Below are 13516 nucleotides of genomic sequence, written 5' to 3' on the forward strand. Positions count from 1 at the left end.
AGATAGATGGGATTGATTATGTACTTTTATTAGCAGTTATTTAATTAGCATAAGAAGGTATGATATAATTACAACATTAAAGCACTAAATTGCCAAATACGGATTGATAAGCTGGATTGCGTTTTTGGTGTAGCGGTCAATGATTAATGCTGAGATGTTACTTGAGTCGGAAATCAGTAGCTGCAACAAAGAAGCAAACGTCGAAAAATAGCTCTAATAAAATATGAAGGCGTCGACAATGCACTTTTTATTATTTTTCATAGATTATATTGGACAAGCACAGGTTGAAATCACTCGAGAAGGAATAATTATGTCGAGAAGACGACTCTGCAAAGATAGAGCCTGTGTTGAGGTTTTCGTATAAGAATGATGCTATCTAGTTGAGTGGAACAAGCACTGTCACGTAGTTTATCGGGAAGAAACCAGTCTTTCCATTTATTTCACCTTCGAACCAATTCTCATCTAAAAGTGTGTAAAATTTCCCGACATAGCGGCAAATTTTATTACCAATTTGACTAGTCAAATGAATTATATCGCCTTCAGCAAATTCTAGCTCCCCTGGATTTTCGGGCTCGAAATCGTACAGTGCTACAATAGGGATAAGAACGAGACGTTATTTTTTAAGAGACTACCTCTACAAGAAGGCTTTCTAGGAGCATTGCTCGGCGTCCTTGCCGGTGCAACTGGCTGGTGTTGTTTCAAGGCCGATGTTTCGAATGGATCGCGCTGAGATGTCGATATAGGATCACGCTAGAGTATAAAGAAAATCTTTTACGGGACAGACAATACCTTGAGAGTGATGTTGGCCATTTGCTGGACAGGTGCACTGGAAATTGAGGATTGTCTTTGGTTGAGTTGCTGCAAGACTGGTCTTAGCGTTTCCGCACACTTAGCTAAATATTCAATTTTCTAATTAAATCGGTCTTTTTACCTCTTCGTGGAAGGTGATGAGGGACTGGACAAAGTGGCTTAGCTGGGCAACTTGTTCGATGTCATTACTAATAAAAGTAATACAGGTAAAGTGATAAAAACAAATCAGTACCTCAATAAATTATGCATAGAAGTTCCTGCGATTTGAATTGACTCTTCTAATTTTTCGTAGCTTTGCGTGACTTGCTCTTCGGTGACACCTTTTGTTCCCTGTTTCAATTTTCCTCTACGATAATCGTAATCAAGTCTCCTTCCGTGTAACTTCTCTCGCTGCTTTTTAATTTCTTTTATGTCTTTATCAACAAGCATTTGAAGCGGATCTAAATACTGTTATTAATTTTAGCTAATTTGATGAGATTACCTAGGAATTCAGCTTTAGCGTTGTCGTCAAGTTGATTTTTGGCGTCGGCAAGTTGACTCATCGCCTCTCCGACAACGGTGAGTGCGTTTCCGAAGTTTGACTCTGTTAGCTCCAGCCCCGCACGGCGCATCATCTTGCCCATCTTCTCTTCTAGCTGCTCAGGGCGCTGTCTATTTCCGTGAGTAATTTTGGAGTAACTAGTTCCAGTCATAAGATGGCCGCGCATGTTACGCCAGGGATGCACAGTCGAATGATGCACCTAGTCCTTACGGAGCACCGTTGGACACCGAAAAGAGCCGCCACTACAATTCGAGTAGCGGCCCGCACCAAATACTCACTTAGAATCGAATCCCTTTCTTGAATTGGGCTGCAAGTACTCTCTCGCTAAGGCAAGCAGCTCAACAGTCGACTTTTGCGTCACGTCCATTTTCCTCTCCATTTCCTAAGAACAGATATAGGACCGAGAAAGCGTTAAGACTTGTTCACCTTGAATGCTGGGTCCATTTCGGTTCTGCTCGGAGGGATCAACAAAAAATAGAAAAATTAGCTAGCTAAACACTATAAACATGGCAGAATGCAATTGTTGACCCAGCAAGGTTATCGGCATTTCCAACTTTTTCTGTCAGCGCCTGACTCGCTTTTCCGAACGTTTTCTTTAGGCCGTCCATCACGCGTCTAGGTTTAAGCCGTTTTTTAGTATAATCATCTTATATTGGTCGACATTTGCCAAATAAATATTTTCGTCTGTCTTTCAGACGCCCGAAAATTAAGAGCTTTAAATTTGCAACCAAATAACCTGTCCGCTAAGGAAGGATTTTTAATCGACAATTTAATGCATTACAACTGCATTAAAAATCCTGTTTAACTAATCTTAGGCCCGTTTTTATCGACTTCTCTGAACATCGACTCGACAAAAAAAATAAGCGATTTTCGGAGAAGATGGGCAACTGGGAAACATGGTGAAAAAAAGATTCGACTCAATAAAGGAATTTATTTTTAGCGAAAGGAAAAAGTGATGCATTCGGATAATCAAGTAATTATCAAAAAGAAAAGGTGCGTAAATGATTACTTGGAGAAAAAGGCTGAGAGCGAGATTGTTATTGGGAAGATCAGTTTCTGTTTACAGTAGTATTGAAGGTTATCGCGCAAGATTGAAGAATTCTGGATAGGGAAGAAGTAAGGAACAGTAGTAACAGTGGTGCTTACAAACTACGGGGATTATATCTATACAGTGGAAAGAAAGAGGATTGAATGTCTTTAAGGCAAAACAGGAGACGCATATGTTGAAGGGAAGTGACCCTTTTCGCCACTAGCGGTCACTCCTTCGCACCAGCCTATAAACGAAGTAAAAATAAATTTTCAGGTAAAGATGAACCTTGTTCGTCGGCGGCGCTGAGCTTCATAAACTCCATTCCAGCGGTCAGTTTTAACTCGCCCCCAGATTTTGGTTCATAATCGTAAAGAGCGTAGACTTTCTGGGTAGAAGAACCATCGAAGCTCTCGCGGCGCACTTCCGTGCCCGATGTTTTTCGAACAGGCTCGATTCCAGGGTCGTCAATTTTGATACTAAAAGTCAGTTCGTTGTTTTAATTCCGCATTTGTTTTTAACCTTTTGGTGCTCTTGATTGTTCCGTTGTTATTGTTTCCGTTGGCGTTAACGGCTGAATTCTTGTTTTCTTCCGGCTCGAAGTCAGGAAGAACCAGATCTTTGCCAAAGTTGACTTTTACGTTCCAAGTCTCCAGATCTGCGGCAATGTTGATGCTGTTAATCGCATCGTTGCCCATCCTCGTCTGTTCCGCCAGTTTTTGGTCGTACTTGGACAAATCGGTGATGCTCACGTAATCTCGGAACAGCGAGGAGAGGAACTCAATTTTCTTTTGAGCGTACATTTGCGATCGCTTGTGGATTCTCGTCATTTCCGCCACGTAAATAGGTGCCATTTGCTCCACTTCCACCAGGAGGTTTTTGTACTTTTCCTCCGATACCTTCAAGTCGGCAGTCTTTGCTTCCGATTCTGCCGAATCACTTGTTGCTTTCTGGGCGACAAGTTTGTGATAGTGTTTCTTTTGGGCTGCGAGTTTTTCGTTCACTTTATTCCACTTCTTTTGCGCTTTGGCGAAATCCTTCTCGAGATCTTCAAATTCCTTGTATCCGCCAAAGACTTTCGGCTTGTAGGTGTTCTTTTTCCATTCGTTAGTCTTAATCATAATTAAATATTAATTCCCCTCAATTAGAATAACAGTGGCGCGGTGGTATTTACCTCGGTAACGCATTGGTTCACCAAAGCCCTTGACATATGTTCGTGAATCCTGATGACAGGCTGCGTCGTCTCCAAAATCTGTTCACAGGCGCCCTGATGAGTACCGTACAGAGATGTCTTCTTGAACTGAGCCGAGTAACTGTCCCTCCACTTTGTCAACTTCTTAGCGTACTCGGCCTCAATCACGGACCGCTCTTGAATGCACTTGGCAAAAAGAGCTGCATGTTCAATGTCTCCATTTATTCTGAATCACAAAGCGTCAGAGCAAAACTACAAATGAGGGTCACCTGTCCAAATCAGCCTTATAGCCACCGTTCTCCCAGAAATTGACAGGCTGAGGCTCTTTCGACTTTTCCTTGACCGACATGTTCTTTAAATATTTGCGTTAAAGTTGAAGGAATGTTTCGGGTGTATCTTTGATGCACATTGGGAGCCTCCTGTTAAGTTCTAGCGAGTTTTTGTTCAACAGTAATGCTCATCAATAAGATCATTTCGGAAGGGGATCAGTGGACATAAAAAGGAACTGAATGCGATGCGCTAAAAGGTACATAAATTATGACAATTCTAATTGGTATTTAGAAGAAGAATGAAGAAGAGGTCGCTGAGAGGAGATAATTCTGAGAGGAGGTCATTGTGTTGAAAGAATAAACGTGACATTAGTTAAAATGAGGCAAAAAGGTAGAAAAACAAATGCTGCGTCGATCACTTTTTTGACTCCGGCGCTTTCAGGATTTCGTCATTTTGTTCGGACAGTGAGAAACTGCGATTCGTACTTCCCATCACCTTCGAGCGGCAATCTCTTGTAGTTCCATTATCTGGCTTTTTAAATTTTGATCTGAAAAGCTGGTTTTCGCATAAAATTTAATATGACATTCAAATCGCTGACGCGTTGTATGCTTTGCTGGCGTACCTGCACCAATTTGTAACGCTGGCGAGGCCGTTTGTGAAAGATTGCTTTCCCTTCGGACGCGCATCTTTCGTAGAGGCACTAGCCACCCAGCCCGCTGGCGAGTTTGAGTTCTCGTCTATTGGAAGAAATCCGAAGCTAGAGCTTGAGCCCGATTCCGAGGAACTAATCGTGGGCCCGCCAAAGCCCGCATCGTTGCCTAATGATCCAGCCTGGAATGGGGACAGGAACACATGCGTCGGACTGGGCGAACGATCCGATGATCTACGGCCACGTGAGCGTCTACTGCGCGACCTCGTTTGAAAGATTTCGTTTTTCTGAAGCTGCCGTGCGAGATGTGCATCTTCTGAAATAATTAACAATCATGATCGAAGAACATGATTAAAAAACCTTCTATTTGAGTGATTTCTCGATGATTGGCATGTCGACCGAAGGAGTTCGTCTCCCCTGAATTCCTAGCGCGAAGATATCGAATTGAAGGGGAAGGAATCGAAGGGGGTGCCGCAGGTAGTCGATTTCCTATGATAGGCGGTCGTAAACGCTCACTGAATTTATTAATGAGTGAGTAAGCAATGAGAGACAAGCTGGAATGCACCTTTCCACGGGAGGACATTGAAGGGCCTCTCGATATGAGGGAAGCCTCGGGGATCTACTAACTAATCGTCGCTGCACAGAGTCATCGGGTACTTCTGTCAAGTCTTCGCTTACTTCAAATAAGGGAACGAATCTCTCTTCGTCAGATGAAATCGCCAGTAGCATCTCCATTGTTGATTCTACATCACCATCATTGCGCCGCTTTATGTGGGATATAAATTTTGCTTTCGTCAGAGACAGAGAGTGGATAATAAGTAGAAATCAAATAACTATTTTTATCCCTTGTCAATATTTTTTCAATTCCTTCGGGAGATATTTTCGGAAACATTTGGCTGAACTGTTCTATCGCCTTGTCATACTCCAAAACGTTCTCAATCACCATTCTATTAAAATTTAAATTAAGACTTCTCAAACAAGCTAATTTCTTTAGACCCATCAAAGATTTGTTAATTATCGTGGAAATATTTGCTATTCTAATCAGAGCGCATATAAATCACTCTTTATTTGCCCCCGAGGATTTTTATTTTGAAAAATAAATCGAAGAGTCATTTTTTATCAAAGTCTTCAAAGTCGTTTATTCAAGTGGTTGTCTTATGAGCTAATGTGAAAATTGACAAAAGCGCTTATAAGCTAAAACACTAGAAGCGCTGTGTAATACTACATTAGAATTACGCTGTTTTTAACGGTTGAGGTGACTTGGAACATGTTAAAAGAATAAAATCGTCGTGAGAGTTAGTATTACCAAAAAAAGTAGCGTTTGTTCAACAGGAAATTAAAACGGGGTTCCTGACTTTCACTCTGATTGTTAATGCTCACTTTCAGTAAGCATCTTTTAATAAACAACGGTTTCAGTTATGAAATAGGTAAATGTAAAATGAGGTTATTTTCTGTTGAAAGAAATGCTGAACCCAAAAAAGGAAAGAACACAATGTTAAGGGTGCGAGAAGCTGGAGGAAGGGAAGGTCGGTTACAGGTGATAGGAGAAAGCTGTACAAAAGGAAGAAAGTGAATGAAGACTTTTCGTATTTCAGTGGTGATTCTTCAAGACTTGCTAGAGGGTAAGAGCCTTTTAGCCAAGGTGAAAAGGTAATTAGTATCAATAAAGCAGAAAGAGGCTTTGCGATGAAGTAAATGGATATAATTTAGAAATAAAGCGGTGTTAAATATTAAGGATAAAAAGCTAGAACAATGTGAGAAAAAGGCATTTTGATGGCACGAGGGGTAGAAGCAATACTTTCAGTCTTCTTTGAGTTCTGCAGCGGTGTCGTAGCGAATATCTTAAAGGTCAAAAACGGAAATGGCGATGACACTCTTACCTGTGGCATATTCGCCAGCAGACTTCTTCCAGCCTCCGAGAAAATCGGTTTTTATTAATCGGTAGGCAAAGACGGCAATCATCAGGTTGAGAATATTAATGGAGATGAAAACGAGTGTCGTGTTGAAAGGGTGCTCGGGATCGTTCAAGAACTTCCAAGTGTGGGCTGTGATGCGAGTGTGGAAGATCAAACGCACTCCACCGTAGCACAAAAGGTTCAACCATCGGAAGTTTGAGTAGAAGCTGAAATTGGAAGGAATATAAACTTTGCCATTTTCAATTATTCGAACCTGGAGTTTTTAGGGTTGCGGCCAGACATTTTCAAAATCATTCTTATATGAAGAGTAATGTTAGCTAGTTCGACGGCCAGTCCAACTGCAATTCCACCAACAAGCGCTTTGTGGTGGCCCAAGTAGAACAAGTGACCTTAAAGTTTAAACAGCTCGATTGGAACTCTTGAAAGCCTTCATTCTCACCGAACACAATTGCGTGGTGGACCAACAGATCAAGTGATTTCGAGAAGCCAGCTCCTTTGATCATGTCTATGGCATCGTAAAGGAAGTACCCAAAGGAGCAGCATGCCATTCGCATCACACTTTGATCGTAATTGTTCAGATCTCTGAAGAGCGCGGGGTTTCGAATCAGAAGCACGACTGCCCAAACGCCTAGAAAGAGTTGTTGATTCTAGCTACTGGCTCTATCTTATTTGTATACTAACCTACTAAGATAGCATGAATAAGCGAGGTCCGTGTATTCTCAAACTTCCATTTTCTTATGGGATCAACTTCTGCTTGAATCTTTCTTGGAGTATGTTTGACGCCTATTTTTGTGATGCGAAGCCTATTTTTGTTTGCTGTTTTCAACAAAGAGTTCGTGATCACTTCCCTAGAGTAGCCATAATATGATGAAAATTTCTCGCGATGTAGATCCAAATCAAGAACCACATTATAGTTAGGCCAAACATGTTCGCTACTTTTCGATTCTATTCGTGTCTTAATGATCGAAGTGTCAGATGCTTTTGTAGAGAAAATCATTTTAGTCGAGTAATAGAATAAGTGAAAATAATTTTTTTGTTAACGTCACGGGTAATCAAAAAATAAACTCAAGAGAAATGTGAACGAATTTCCGCGGAGAATCGATTAACTGCTGAAGAAGTGCTAGAAGTTTGACATGTGGTGGCATTGAAGAGAGTATGAGAGAATGTCAATTATTGCAGATTTGGGAGTTCCTATAAAATTACAGTTCTTTGAATTGGTGAAACGGGGTGAATACGGAATCGAACTTGGACAGTATTTTTTCAATATCTCTTTTTAATTTTAGAAGCTTGAGAACATGGCGAAGTCAGTGTTGCATTTTTACATGTAGCAAGAGCCCTCTGGCGGCTGCTTGAGCTTGAAAACAGTTCTATCAGTCATTTGTCGCCGAACTTCAGTCAGGACAGTCTTCATGGTGTAACTCGCATGCCAAGGTCGCAGGGAGCTCATTTTGCTGATGTCTAAGACAATTTCAAACTGTTTTCTAAGAGATTCAGTGGATTATTACCAATGCTGCCGTTATTTTGATTGACACAGGGGAGGTTTATACGGTTGACGAAGGTGACAACCGGAGCTTGTGAAGGGTAGTTTTTGCCACAATGAATTCTAAGACTCTAAGAAAAGCAATCAGAAAAAAGGAGGATTGTTGGACTCACATAAATTCTATTTTCGAATGGCGTTTTAGCTGGACCTAAAATTGTTCCATTCCAGTCTGTTAAAGTCATGTCATCATCATCTTGGAGTCCCCAGCTACAAAAAAATTGAAATAATAATCTAAAGCGTCTACCTACCTGACAGTTCCGTCGCTGCTTCCTCCTTTCTGACCCTCTTCAAGCTCCTCTAGGAGTCGAAAGTTCCGAGGGACAGTACACGACATATACAAGAGCTCTTGGTGGTTAATGATTAGTTGAAAATGGTTGTCGAAAATTGAATTTGAATATAGAAATAGTGAAGTGAGAGAAGAGAAGAGAATTTACAGAAGGTATACTTTTTTAAAATCTAACTTAGAAAAGGTTTCATTTGTTCGTGGACAAGTCATTGTATCGTCTGCTGGATTCGTGAGGAGATTGATTGCACGTTGGCCGTATACATTTCCATTGGGCAGCATCAGCTTCAATTTAAGATAAGACAAAGTGGTCAGGGCTTGTATAGAGCTAGTACCGGAGGATTGTTCTCATTTATATCGTCCCCACTAGCAGCGCAGATGAATTGCGACTGCGTGCAATGAGAATACGGAAGCCGTTTTGCAATTGAATTTAAGAAGACAGAACAAACGGGGCACGAGTCGGATTGATGGTAATTTGAGTAGCACTGGTGTGTTTTTAAAGAGCTTAATCAAAGTAAACTAATCGAAGTTGATTCATCTTTACGCACCTTAATCCCGCCTCTAAAGTCGCCTCAAAAACGGAAACATCCGAAACTTGGTGAACTCTTAGAACATCGTTGCGACACATTTGGCAAAGAAACTCCCATCTGTCTTCGCTAGATAATGGATAGAGAAAAGTCACAGAGGAGCATGTACCTGAATAAAGCTTTATATGCGCCAACATGTGTGGTCGGCTGAAAAACAAGAAGTGCCATCGCCCGTCCTAGCTCTGTCGACTTGGCAGATTGGGGAACGAGGTCTGTCATAAATTTTCTAGCGTACTCCATTGCCTCGATTCGTTTGTCCTCTGTTATCAGCGTTATAAAGTTCTGAAGACGGAGTTCCCATTCAAACCGCGACTTGATCTTACGCAGCCTCGATTTATTTTCAGCGCACCAGGCGAGACACTCTGCTGTGGACTGCTTCCGAAGCGACGCTTCCAAGTCTGTTATTTTGACAAAAAGGTTCGCGTTGACGAGATCGTTCAAGTTAAGAATCTGGGCAAGTTTGAGCGACGTCTCTTGATAGCCAAATTGGAAAAGATACTCCGTCAGCTGGCGATAGAATCGATCCGTGTTCCATGATTGAAGATTACTTTTAAATGACTGAAGATGATTCAATCTGTTCTTCAGAGCAGTACACTCATTGTTTTGAGACATGGATATTTTCTTGACGCGCTCTCGAGCAGCATCAAGCTTCTTTTTAAACTCAGCTTTCTTCTTCGCAAATTTTTTTGGATTGTCGCGAAGCTTCTCTATTTCCGAAATGATCGTGTTCATATTCGTGACTTCTTTGTCGATAATACGTTGTCCGACGCGGAATTTTCTGTTCAGTGTTTCATAGGGAACCCGAAGAAGAGAGAACTCCTGGACACGAATGCAGTCCTCAGTGTTGGTAGCTTCATCGAAGCTGACCATTTTGTTCCGAGAACTAAAAAATCAAGACTGCCTGAGAATTTTCGTAGACAATATATTGAACTTTGACTTAGATGAGATTAAATTTGAAACTCTGCAGCAGAAAGCAGTAAAGATCGGAGTTAACGTAGGACAGTCTTGAATTTCCATTTATTGCACAAACCAGAAGGTTAAAAAATAAGACCTAATAGACACAAAAGGACAGTAAGAAAAGAATATGCTAAAATTGTTCTTAACAATGTTTAAAATTTAAAGGTAGGATTGCGCTTCTCTATTAAGAAGAGTGAGCGCAGTTAATATGGCTAAAACGGCCCACTTGATCTTCGGATAGTCATTCATTATAATAGTGACCATTCCGACATACGGAGCCATCGCTTTTGCTCGTCCGACGACGTCCTTCGGCCGGATCCACATTTGGCCTCGATTGTAGAGAGCTCGATCATCAACACTGTTGTTGTCGCCCTATGATTGGTATTACGTTATAGCCGATAACTTACAGGTAAACAGCATTACCTTGGTAAGAAGCTTGACTTCGCCAGTTTCTGTGTTTTCGTGACGTTTCAGGACTCTGTGCACAATCGGAATATCTCTACCCTCTATTTTGAAGACAACAATCTCGCCGGCATCAATTGGTTCCTTATCATCTGATTACTGGATGATGCCAAAGAAAAACTCACCTTTCGGTCGTGATACAGAAAAAGTAAGTCGCCTCGATAAAAGGCAGGTTCCATCGAGCCAGACAAAACAACGACAATAGGCGACTCTGAGAATGAATGCTCAAGTACCAATCTGCTTATTAATGATGACTCTACCTGTTCCAGATAAGACGAAAAGACCTTTCCAGACCATAAGAGCGGAGGACACAATCATCGCAAAGTTAAGAAACTAAAATGAGACGTATAAGATACGAAAAAGGGCTTGGACCCAACCTGGTAATAAACTTGACGTTTGTTCATCCGCCGGACGTCTGAGAAGGTGTCCGACTCCCAGACACCCTGGAACCAGTCTGATATGAATCCCAGCATCTAAATCTATCCTTTGAGACGAAGAAAGAATTAAAATGAAAATCCAAGGAATAATTATGTGAATTAAGTTGAGAGTGGGATTTCAGATTGAAAGTTTGAAGTGGAGATGTTAATTTTTATAAAAATAAATCTTGGAAGAACTCATCGTATTCTTGCTCCTTGGTTTTCTCCTCTTCGACGTTTACGGGCTTGCTCCAAATCGCATCTGGATCGGTTTCCTCGGCGCCGAGTTCCTCTTCGTCTTCCTTGATTTTTGCTGAATTTCTCTGTCTGTTTTGCGCTTCTTGGCGGAATCAGGATCAGATTTGACCTCTGCTTCTTCTTCGGCCTTGCGTTTCTTCCTAGCGAGAGCGTTTTGTTCTTTTGTAATAGCCTCCTGTTGCTCTTGCAAGAGCGTAACGCGATTTTTCGCTCTTCTTATTTCTGTATATTTTGTGTTATGATTTAGTTTTGCGCTAAATATTATTTACTTATCAGATTTAAAATGTAATCGAACCTGCACTCGGCACAGAGTCGAACTTTGACAAGTGCCATTTTCTTTTTATCGTTTTCAGCATATCCAAACGGAACTTCCCAAGTTCTAAGGCCTTCAGTTTCGGAACATGTTTTCTTCTGTGCACAGATAAATTGGCCTTTTCCCTCGATCACTTCTTTTTCAATGCGCCAGCGGAATGCAATGCGATTCTCTATAAAAACCGCTTAGTTGTGTTATTTCATGGTTTTGAAACTTGCTTTTATAGTAAGTCAAGTCCGTTATTGCGTATTCTTTGAACAGCTTGTCCCAGTATTTCTTCGCGATTCTTTGTTCCCACGAAAGTGACTTTGGATTCTCTTCGTCACCGTCGCCGTCCTCCCACAAAAACTTGTGGTTCTCCTTTACCACGTCAATGTCTCTTTTGAATTTTGTCTTGTCTGGTCGCATCGCCTTTCTACCTATAATTTGTGCTGGTCGTTGCCTTGCTGTAACAATTTACCTGCACTGCCATGGTAAGATAGATAGTTATTAACAAGAGTCTTATGACGATCAAAAGCACTCTGAATATTCATCCCTGCTTTTTTTACTTTTGGTTTTTCAACAGGTTCTTCGATCGGCATTCCATTCAAGCGTCTTTTAGTTGGTTTCAGGTTGTTTTCTGACTCCTTAATTCTCTGTTAGCGTCTGTTGATTATGTCACAGCCTTACGCTTGGCAGTTTTTTCATAAATTTGCTTGAGGAGTAATGAGAAGATCTCGACATGATTAGTTTTTGAATTGATACTGTGACTGATGCTGTTGCGTTGGTTGTTGTTGTTGATGCTGCTTCGGTTGATGTTGCTGAAGCTGTTGTTGATGTAAGGTCGTTTGTTGATGATGCTGTTGCGGCCTAGTGACGATTTGTTCCTAAAAAGATAGTATTCTTAAGCTATGTGAAGGATGTACCTGTAGTTTGACTGGGACTTTGGGAACTTTTTGAATTTGCGCGGCACTCAAGTGAAAGACTGCGAGGTTGATGAGCTCTTTATGGACGTTCTCCGGACTGAAATTTTCATAAATAGACGCTTTATTATATTTCTCGTAACCTTTCCGGATGCTCCAGCTCCGGAATAGACTTGAATAAGAGAATAAGGACGTTGGAAACGTAAAGAATAGTATCCAAAAGAGTGTCAAGACTTCGATCGATGTTTGGTACGTCGCCGTTTTGAAGATGCTTAAAGATACGATCGAAAAGTAATAGCTCCAACGTTTCTTACAGTTTCAATATTTGTTGAAATGTCTTTTAGTCGTTCTCCGATAAGCGAAAAGTGGGACGCGAGGAGGGTAAAAACGGAAACGGGCTGAGACTGAATGCCACTTTGAAGCGGTGGAATAATCTGTTGATCAAGAGCGGGTGCTAATCGTCGAGCTTGATTGAGAGCTTGTCTGGCTTGTTGATTCTTGATTTGATTTCTTGACAGTTGATGAGTGTTCTGCTGATAAACTGGTCTTTGTTGGAATGACTTCTGCTGGGGCTGAGCGGTCTCGTTTTGCGTCTTCTGCGAAGACTCCTCGGACGTAGTCAAATTCTGCAAAAAATCCAGCGACTGCTCATTGGACATCTAAATTTAAGAATAATTAATCGGGCACTGGTACGCTTGGGCTTTATAATTCGACAGAAGAATTAATATCAAGCGCCTGGGTCGTCCATTTCTTCGTTTTCAGCCGCGGCATCGAGTCGAATTCCCCGTCCCACTCTAACCATTCTTCGAGACTCTGTAAGAATGTTTCTTTATTCCGGCAAAATAATCTTGCTTCACCTTGAAATTAAAAAGGTTTGGGCCTTCCAGTCCAGATGAATCAATAAGCTGCCGTTCTTTAAGAACTAGGGCGTTGATGTTTGCTTTAAAATTCTTATTTTTGAGCAAAAGTTGATCCAAAATACCTAATCTACTTCCTGTTGTTTTTCGTTTGAGAATTTGATTAGTTTCGCTTATTTGGTTGAGTTCTTCGTCGAATCTATGCAGATACTTTCTGAAGAAGTCCTGTGCATCTGCCTTGGTAAAATCCTTCAAGTCTACAAGTCGCTCGCGCATTTCATCCTGATACCACTTAAACATCGATATTTTGGCGGCAATTTGTTCTGCCTTTCGGTCTTCTTTCAGCTGCAATCGTTCCTCGCGTATTTTCGCACCAGCCAGTTTTAAAGCTTTTCTTGAATTAGGATGTGGGGATTTTTTCTTCGCATTTTTTTGAATTTTGCCCGTCGTTTTCATTCTGATAGTCAAACAAGGAAAAATAATTCGACTTGAAATTTATTTGCACAATGAAAATAAGGCACGTAAGGAAGCAATCT

General features: G+C 41.2%; 9 protein-coding genes across 12 annotated transcripts; all 9 read right to left on the reverse strand.

Annotated features, from left to right (window-relative positions):
* Nucleotides 1–18: 18 nt before the first annotated feature.
* On the reverse strand, nucleotides 19–2105 carry LOC145709645 (endophilin-A3-like). Of its 2 annotated transcripts, none has more exons than XM_081787332.1 (11): nucleotides 2088–2105; nucleotides 1889–1997; nucleotides 1778–1802; nucleotides 1648–1733; nucleotides 1292–1518; nucleotides 1043–1250; nucleotides 932–998; nucleotides 790–888; nucleotides 633–750; nucleotides 508–588; nucleotides 19–462 (listed from the first exon to the last, which is right to left on the reverse strand). In XM_081787332.1, the coding sequence occupies exons 2-11, from the start codon at nucleotides 1957–1959 to the stop codon at nucleotides 377–379; spliced, it is 1068 nt and encodes a 355-aa protein (XP_081643458.1). In that variant the 5' UTR covers nucleotides 1960–1997; nucleotides 2088–2105; the 3' UTR covers nucleotides 19–376. The 2 variants fall into 2 exon arrangements, with proteins under 2 accessions (XP_081643458.1, XP_081643459.1); XM_081787333.1 differs by having other exon boundaries at nucleotides 1292–1461; nucleotides 1630–1733.
* Nucleotides 2106–2262: 157 nt separating this feature from the next.
* On the reverse strand, nucleotides 2263–3948 carry LOC145708038 (protein kinase C and casein kinase substrate in neurons protein 1-like). Its single transcript, XM_081785654.1, has 5 exons — nucleotides 3840–3948; nucleotides 3553–3796; nucleotides 2901–3490; nucleotides 2667–2857; nucleotides 2263–2625 (listed from the first exon to the last, which is right to left on the reverse strand). The coding sequence occupies exons 1-5, from the start codon at nucleotides 3917–3919 to the stop codon at nucleotides 2549–2551; spliced, it is 1182 nt and encodes a 393-aa protein (XP_081641780.1). The 5' UTR covers nucleotides 3920–3948; the 3' UTR covers nucleotides 2263–2548.
* Nucleotides 3949–3952: 4 nt separating this feature from the next.
* LOC145708039 (uncharacterized) lies at nucleotides 3953–5436 on the reverse strand. Of its 2 annotated transcripts, none has more exons than XM_081785656.1 (5): nucleotides 5340–5436; nucleotides 5055–5254; nucleotides 4850–5004; nucleotides 4463–4802; nucleotides 3953–4387 (listed from the first exon to the last, which is right to left on the reverse strand). In XM_081785656.1, exons 1-5 carry the CDS (start codon nucleotides 5433–5435, stop codon nucleotides 4255–4257), a joined length of 924 nt encoding a protein of 307 aa, XP_081641782.1. In that variant the 5' UTR covers nucleotide 5436; the 3' UTR covers nucleotides 3953–4254. The 2 variants fall into 2 exon arrangements, with proteins under 2 accessions (XP_081641782.1, XP_081641781.1); XM_081785655.1 differs by having other exon boundaries at nucleotides 4463–4805.
* Nucleotides 5437–5601: 165 nt separating this feature from the next.
* Nucleotides 5602–7362, reverse strand: LOC145707157 (TLC domain-containing protein 1-like). The gene is made up of 6 exons (XM_081784647.1): nucleotides 7253–7362; nucleotides 7087–7187; nucleotides 6845–7033; nucleotides 6659–6794; nucleotides 6370–6611; nucleotides 5602–6330 (listed from the first exon to the last, which is right to left on the reverse strand). The coding sequence occupies exons 1-6, from the start codon at nucleotides 7330–7332 to the stop codon at nucleotides 6290–6292; spliced, it is 789 nt and encodes a 262-aa protein (XP_081640773.1). The 5' UTR covers nucleotides 7333–7362; the 3' UTR covers nucleotides 5602–6289.
* A 28-nt stretch (nucleotides 7363–7390) lies between these two features.
* Nucleotides 7391–8351, reverse strand: LOC145707445 (ubiquitin-conjugating enzyme E2 variant 1-like). Its single transcript, XM_081784970.1, has 4 exons — nucleotides 8194–8351; nucleotides 8059–8152; nucleotides 7911–8016; nucleotides 7391–7863 (listed from the first exon to the last, which is right to left on the reverse strand). The coding sequence occupies exons 1-4, from the start codon at nucleotides 8277–8279 to the stop codon at nucleotides 7724–7726; spliced, it is 426 nt and encodes a 141-aa protein (XP_081641096.1). The 5' UTR covers nucleotides 8280–8351; the 3' UTR covers nucleotides 7391–7723.
* LOC145707438 (E3 ubiquitin-protein transferase MAEA-like) lies at nucleotides 8287–9699 on the reverse strand. The gene is made up of 4 exons (XM_081784963.1): nucleotides 8925–9699; nucleotides 8777–8884; nucleotides 8564–8732; nucleotides 8287–8513 (listed from the first exon to the last, which is right to left on the reverse strand). The coding sequence occupies exons 1-4, from the start codon at nucleotides 9683–9685 to the stop codon at nucleotides 8376–8378; spliced, it is 1176 nt and encodes a 391-aa protein (XP_081641089.1). The 5' UTR covers nucleotides 9686–9699; the 3' UTR covers nucleotides 8287–8375.
* A 24-nt stretch (nucleotides 9700–9723) lies between these two features.
* On the reverse strand, nucleotides 9724–10737 carry LOC145707442 (signal peptidase complex catalytic subunit SEC11A-like). The gene is made up of 5 exons (XM_081784968.1): nucleotides 10612–10737; nucleotides 10495–10567; nucleotides 10360–10445; nucleotides 10196–10318; nucleotides 9724–10144 (listed from the first exon to the last, which is right to left on the reverse strand). Exons 1-5 carry the CDS (start codon nucleotides 10705–10707, stop codon nucleotides 9932–9934), a joined length of 591 nt encoding a protein of 196 aa, XP_081641094.1. The 5' UTR covers nucleotides 10708–10737; the 3' UTR covers nucleotides 9724–9931.
* Nucleotides 10738–10755: 18 nt separating this feature from the next.
* Nucleotides 10756–12782, reverse strand: LOC145707441 (protein FRA10AC1 homolog). Of its 2 annotated transcripts, none has more exons than XM_081784967.1 (5): nucleotides 11891–12081; nucleotides 11682–11847; nucleotides 11440–11640; nucleotides 11204–11393; nucleotides 10756–11162 (listed from the first exon to the last, which is right to left on the reverse strand). In XM_081784967.1, the coding sequence occupies exons 1-5, from the start codon at nucleotides 11942–11944 to the stop codon at nucleotides 10889–10891; spliced, it is 885 nt and encodes a 294-aa protein (XP_081641093.1). In that variant the 5' UTR covers nucleotides 11945–12081; the 3' UTR covers nucleotides 10756–10888. The 2 variants fall into 2 exon arrangements, 1 of the variants encoding a protein (XP_081641093.1); XR_014134753.1 differs by lacking the exons at nucleotides 10756–11162; nucleotides 11204–11393; nucleotides 11440–11640 and adding exons at nucleotides 12127–12223; nucleotides 12267–12394; nucleotides 12438–12782 and having other exon boundaries at nucleotides 11706–11847; nucleotides 11891–12087.
* Nucleotides 12783–12803: 21 nt separating this feature from the next.
* On the reverse strand, nucleotides 12804–13477 carry LOC145707443 (translation machinery-associated protein 16-like). Its single transcript, XM_081784969.1, has 3 exons — nucleotides 13106–13477; nucleotides 12981–13063; nucleotides 12804–12936 (listed from the first exon to the last, which is right to left on the reverse strand). Exons 1-3 carry the CDS (start codon nucleotides 13434–13436, stop codon nucleotides 12826–12828), a joined length of 525 nt encoding a protein of 174 aa, XP_081641095.1. The 5' UTR covers nucleotides 13437–13477; the 3' UTR covers nucleotides 12804–12825.
* Between the last annotated feature and the right edge of the window lie 39 nt (nucleotides 13478–13516).

The sequence above is a fragment of the Oikopleura dioica genome, chromosome XSR (assembly GCF_907165135.1).
Source record: "Oikopleura dioica chromosome XSR, OKI2018_I68_1.0, whole genome shotgun sequence".
In the NCBI taxonomy this organism is placed as follows: domain Eukaryota; kingdom Metazoa; phylum Chordata; class Appendicularia; order Copelata; family Oikopleuridae; genus Oikopleura; species Oikopleura dioica.

Coding starts and splice junctions, on each gene's coding strand:
- LOC145707443 (XM_081784969.1), bottom strand. CDS start 13,436: ATGAAAACGACGGGCAAAATTCAAAAAAATGCGAAGAAAAAATCCCCA. Junction 13,064..13,105: donor AACAACAGGAAGTAGATTAG/GTATTTTGGATC, acceptor AGAATTTTAAAG/CAAACATCAACGCCCTAGTT. Junction 12,937..12,980: donor CAAACCTTTTTAATTTCAAG/GTGAAGCAAGAT, acceptor ACATTCTTACAG/AGTCTCGAAGAATGGTTAGA.
- LOC145709645 (XM_081787332.1), bottom strand. CDS start 1,959: ATGGACGGCCTAAAGAAAACGTTCGGAAAAGCGAGTCAGGCGCTGACA. Junction 1,803..1,888: donor AAAGTTGGAAATGCCGATAA/CCTTGCTGGGTC, acceptor CCCTCCGAGCAG/AACCGAAATGGACCCAGCAT. Junction 1,734..1,777: donor AAATGGACCCAGCATTCAAG/GTGAACAAGTCT, acceptor ATCTGTTCTTAG/GAAATGGAGAGGAAAATGGA.
- LOC145707438 (XM_081784963.1), bottom strand. CDS start 9,685: ATGGTCAGCTTCGATGAAGCTACCAACACTGAGGACTGCATTCGTGTC. Junction 8,733..8,776: donor ACTTTAGAGGCGGGATTAAG/GTGCGTAAAGAT, acceptor ACTTTGATTAAG/CTCTTTAAAAACACACCAGT. Junction 8,514..8,563: donor TAAATGAGAACAATCCTCCG/GTACTAGCTCTA, acceptor CTTAAATTGAAG/CTGATGCTGCCCAATGGAAA.
- LOC145707157 (XM_081784647.1), bottom strand. CDS start 7,332: ATGTTTGGCCTAACTATAATGTGGTTCTTGATTTGGATCTACATCGCG. Junction 7,188..7,252: donor CATATTATGGCTACTCTAGG/GAAGTGATCACG, acceptor CACAAAAATAGG/CGTCAAACATACTCCAAGAA. Junction 6,331..6,369: donor TGCTGGCGAATATGCCACAG/GTAAGAGTGTCA, acceptor TTGACCTTTAAG/ATATTCGCTACGACACCGCT.
- LOC145707441 (XM_081784967.1), bottom strand. CDS start 11,944: ATGTCGAGATCTTCTCATTACTCCTCAAGCAAATTTATGAAAAAACTG. Junction 11,848..11,890: donor TTATGAAAAAACTGCCAAGC/GTAAGGCTGTGA, acceptor CAGAGAATTAAG/GAGTCAGAAAACAACCTGAA. Junction 11,163..11,203: donor CGACTCTGTGCCGAGTGCAG/GTTCGATTACAT, acceptor AATAATATTTAG/CGCAAAACTAAATCATAACA.
- LOC145708039 (XM_081785655.1), bottom strand. CDS start 5,435: ATGGTGATTGAGAACGTTTTGGAGTATGACAAGGCGATAGAACAGTTC. Junction 5,255..5,339: donor AAGGAATTGAAAAAATATTG/ACAAGGGATAAA, acceptor TCCCACATAAAG/CGGCGCAATGATGGTGATGT. Junction 4,388..4,462: donor AGCGTTACAAATTGGTGCAG/GTACGCCAGCAA, acceptor CCAGCTTTTCAG/ATCAAAATTTAAAAAGCCAG.
- LOC145708038 (XM_081785654.1), bottom strand. CDS start 3,919: ATGTCGGTCAAGGAAAAGTCGAAAGAGCCTCAGCCTGTCAATTTCTGG. Junction 2,858..2,900: donor ACAATCAAGAGCACCAAAAG/GTTAAAAACAAA, acceptor ACTGACTTTTAG/TATCAAAATTGACGACCCTG. Junction 2,626..2,666: donor CAGCGCCGCCGACGAACAAG/GTTCATCTTTAC, acceptor CTTCGTTTATAG/GCTGGTGCGAAGGAGTGACC.
- LOC145707442 (XM_081784968.1), bottom strand. CDS start 10,707: ATGCTGGGATTCATATCAGACTGGTTCCAGGGTGTCTGGGAGTCGGAC. Junction 10,568..10,611: donor AACGTCAAGTTTATTACCAG/GTTGGGTCCAAG, acceptor GTCTCATTTTAG/TTTCTTAACTTTGCGATGAT. Junction 10,319..10,359: donor TTCTGTATCACGACCGAAAG/GTGAGTTTTTCT, acceptor TCAGATGATAAG/GAACCAATTGATGCCGGCGA.
- LOC145707445 (XM_081784970.1), bottom strand. CDS start 8,279: ATGTCGTGTACTGTCCCTCGGAACTTTCGACTCCTAGAGGAGCTTGAA. Junction 8,153..8,193: donor AGCAGCGACGGAACTGTCAG/GTAGGTAGACGC, acceptor ATTTTTTTGTAG/CTGGGGACTCCAAGATGATG. Junction 8,017..8,058: donor CATTCGAAAATAGAATTTAT/GTGAGTCCAACA, acceptor TGCTTTTCTTAG/AGTCTTAGAATTCATTGTGG.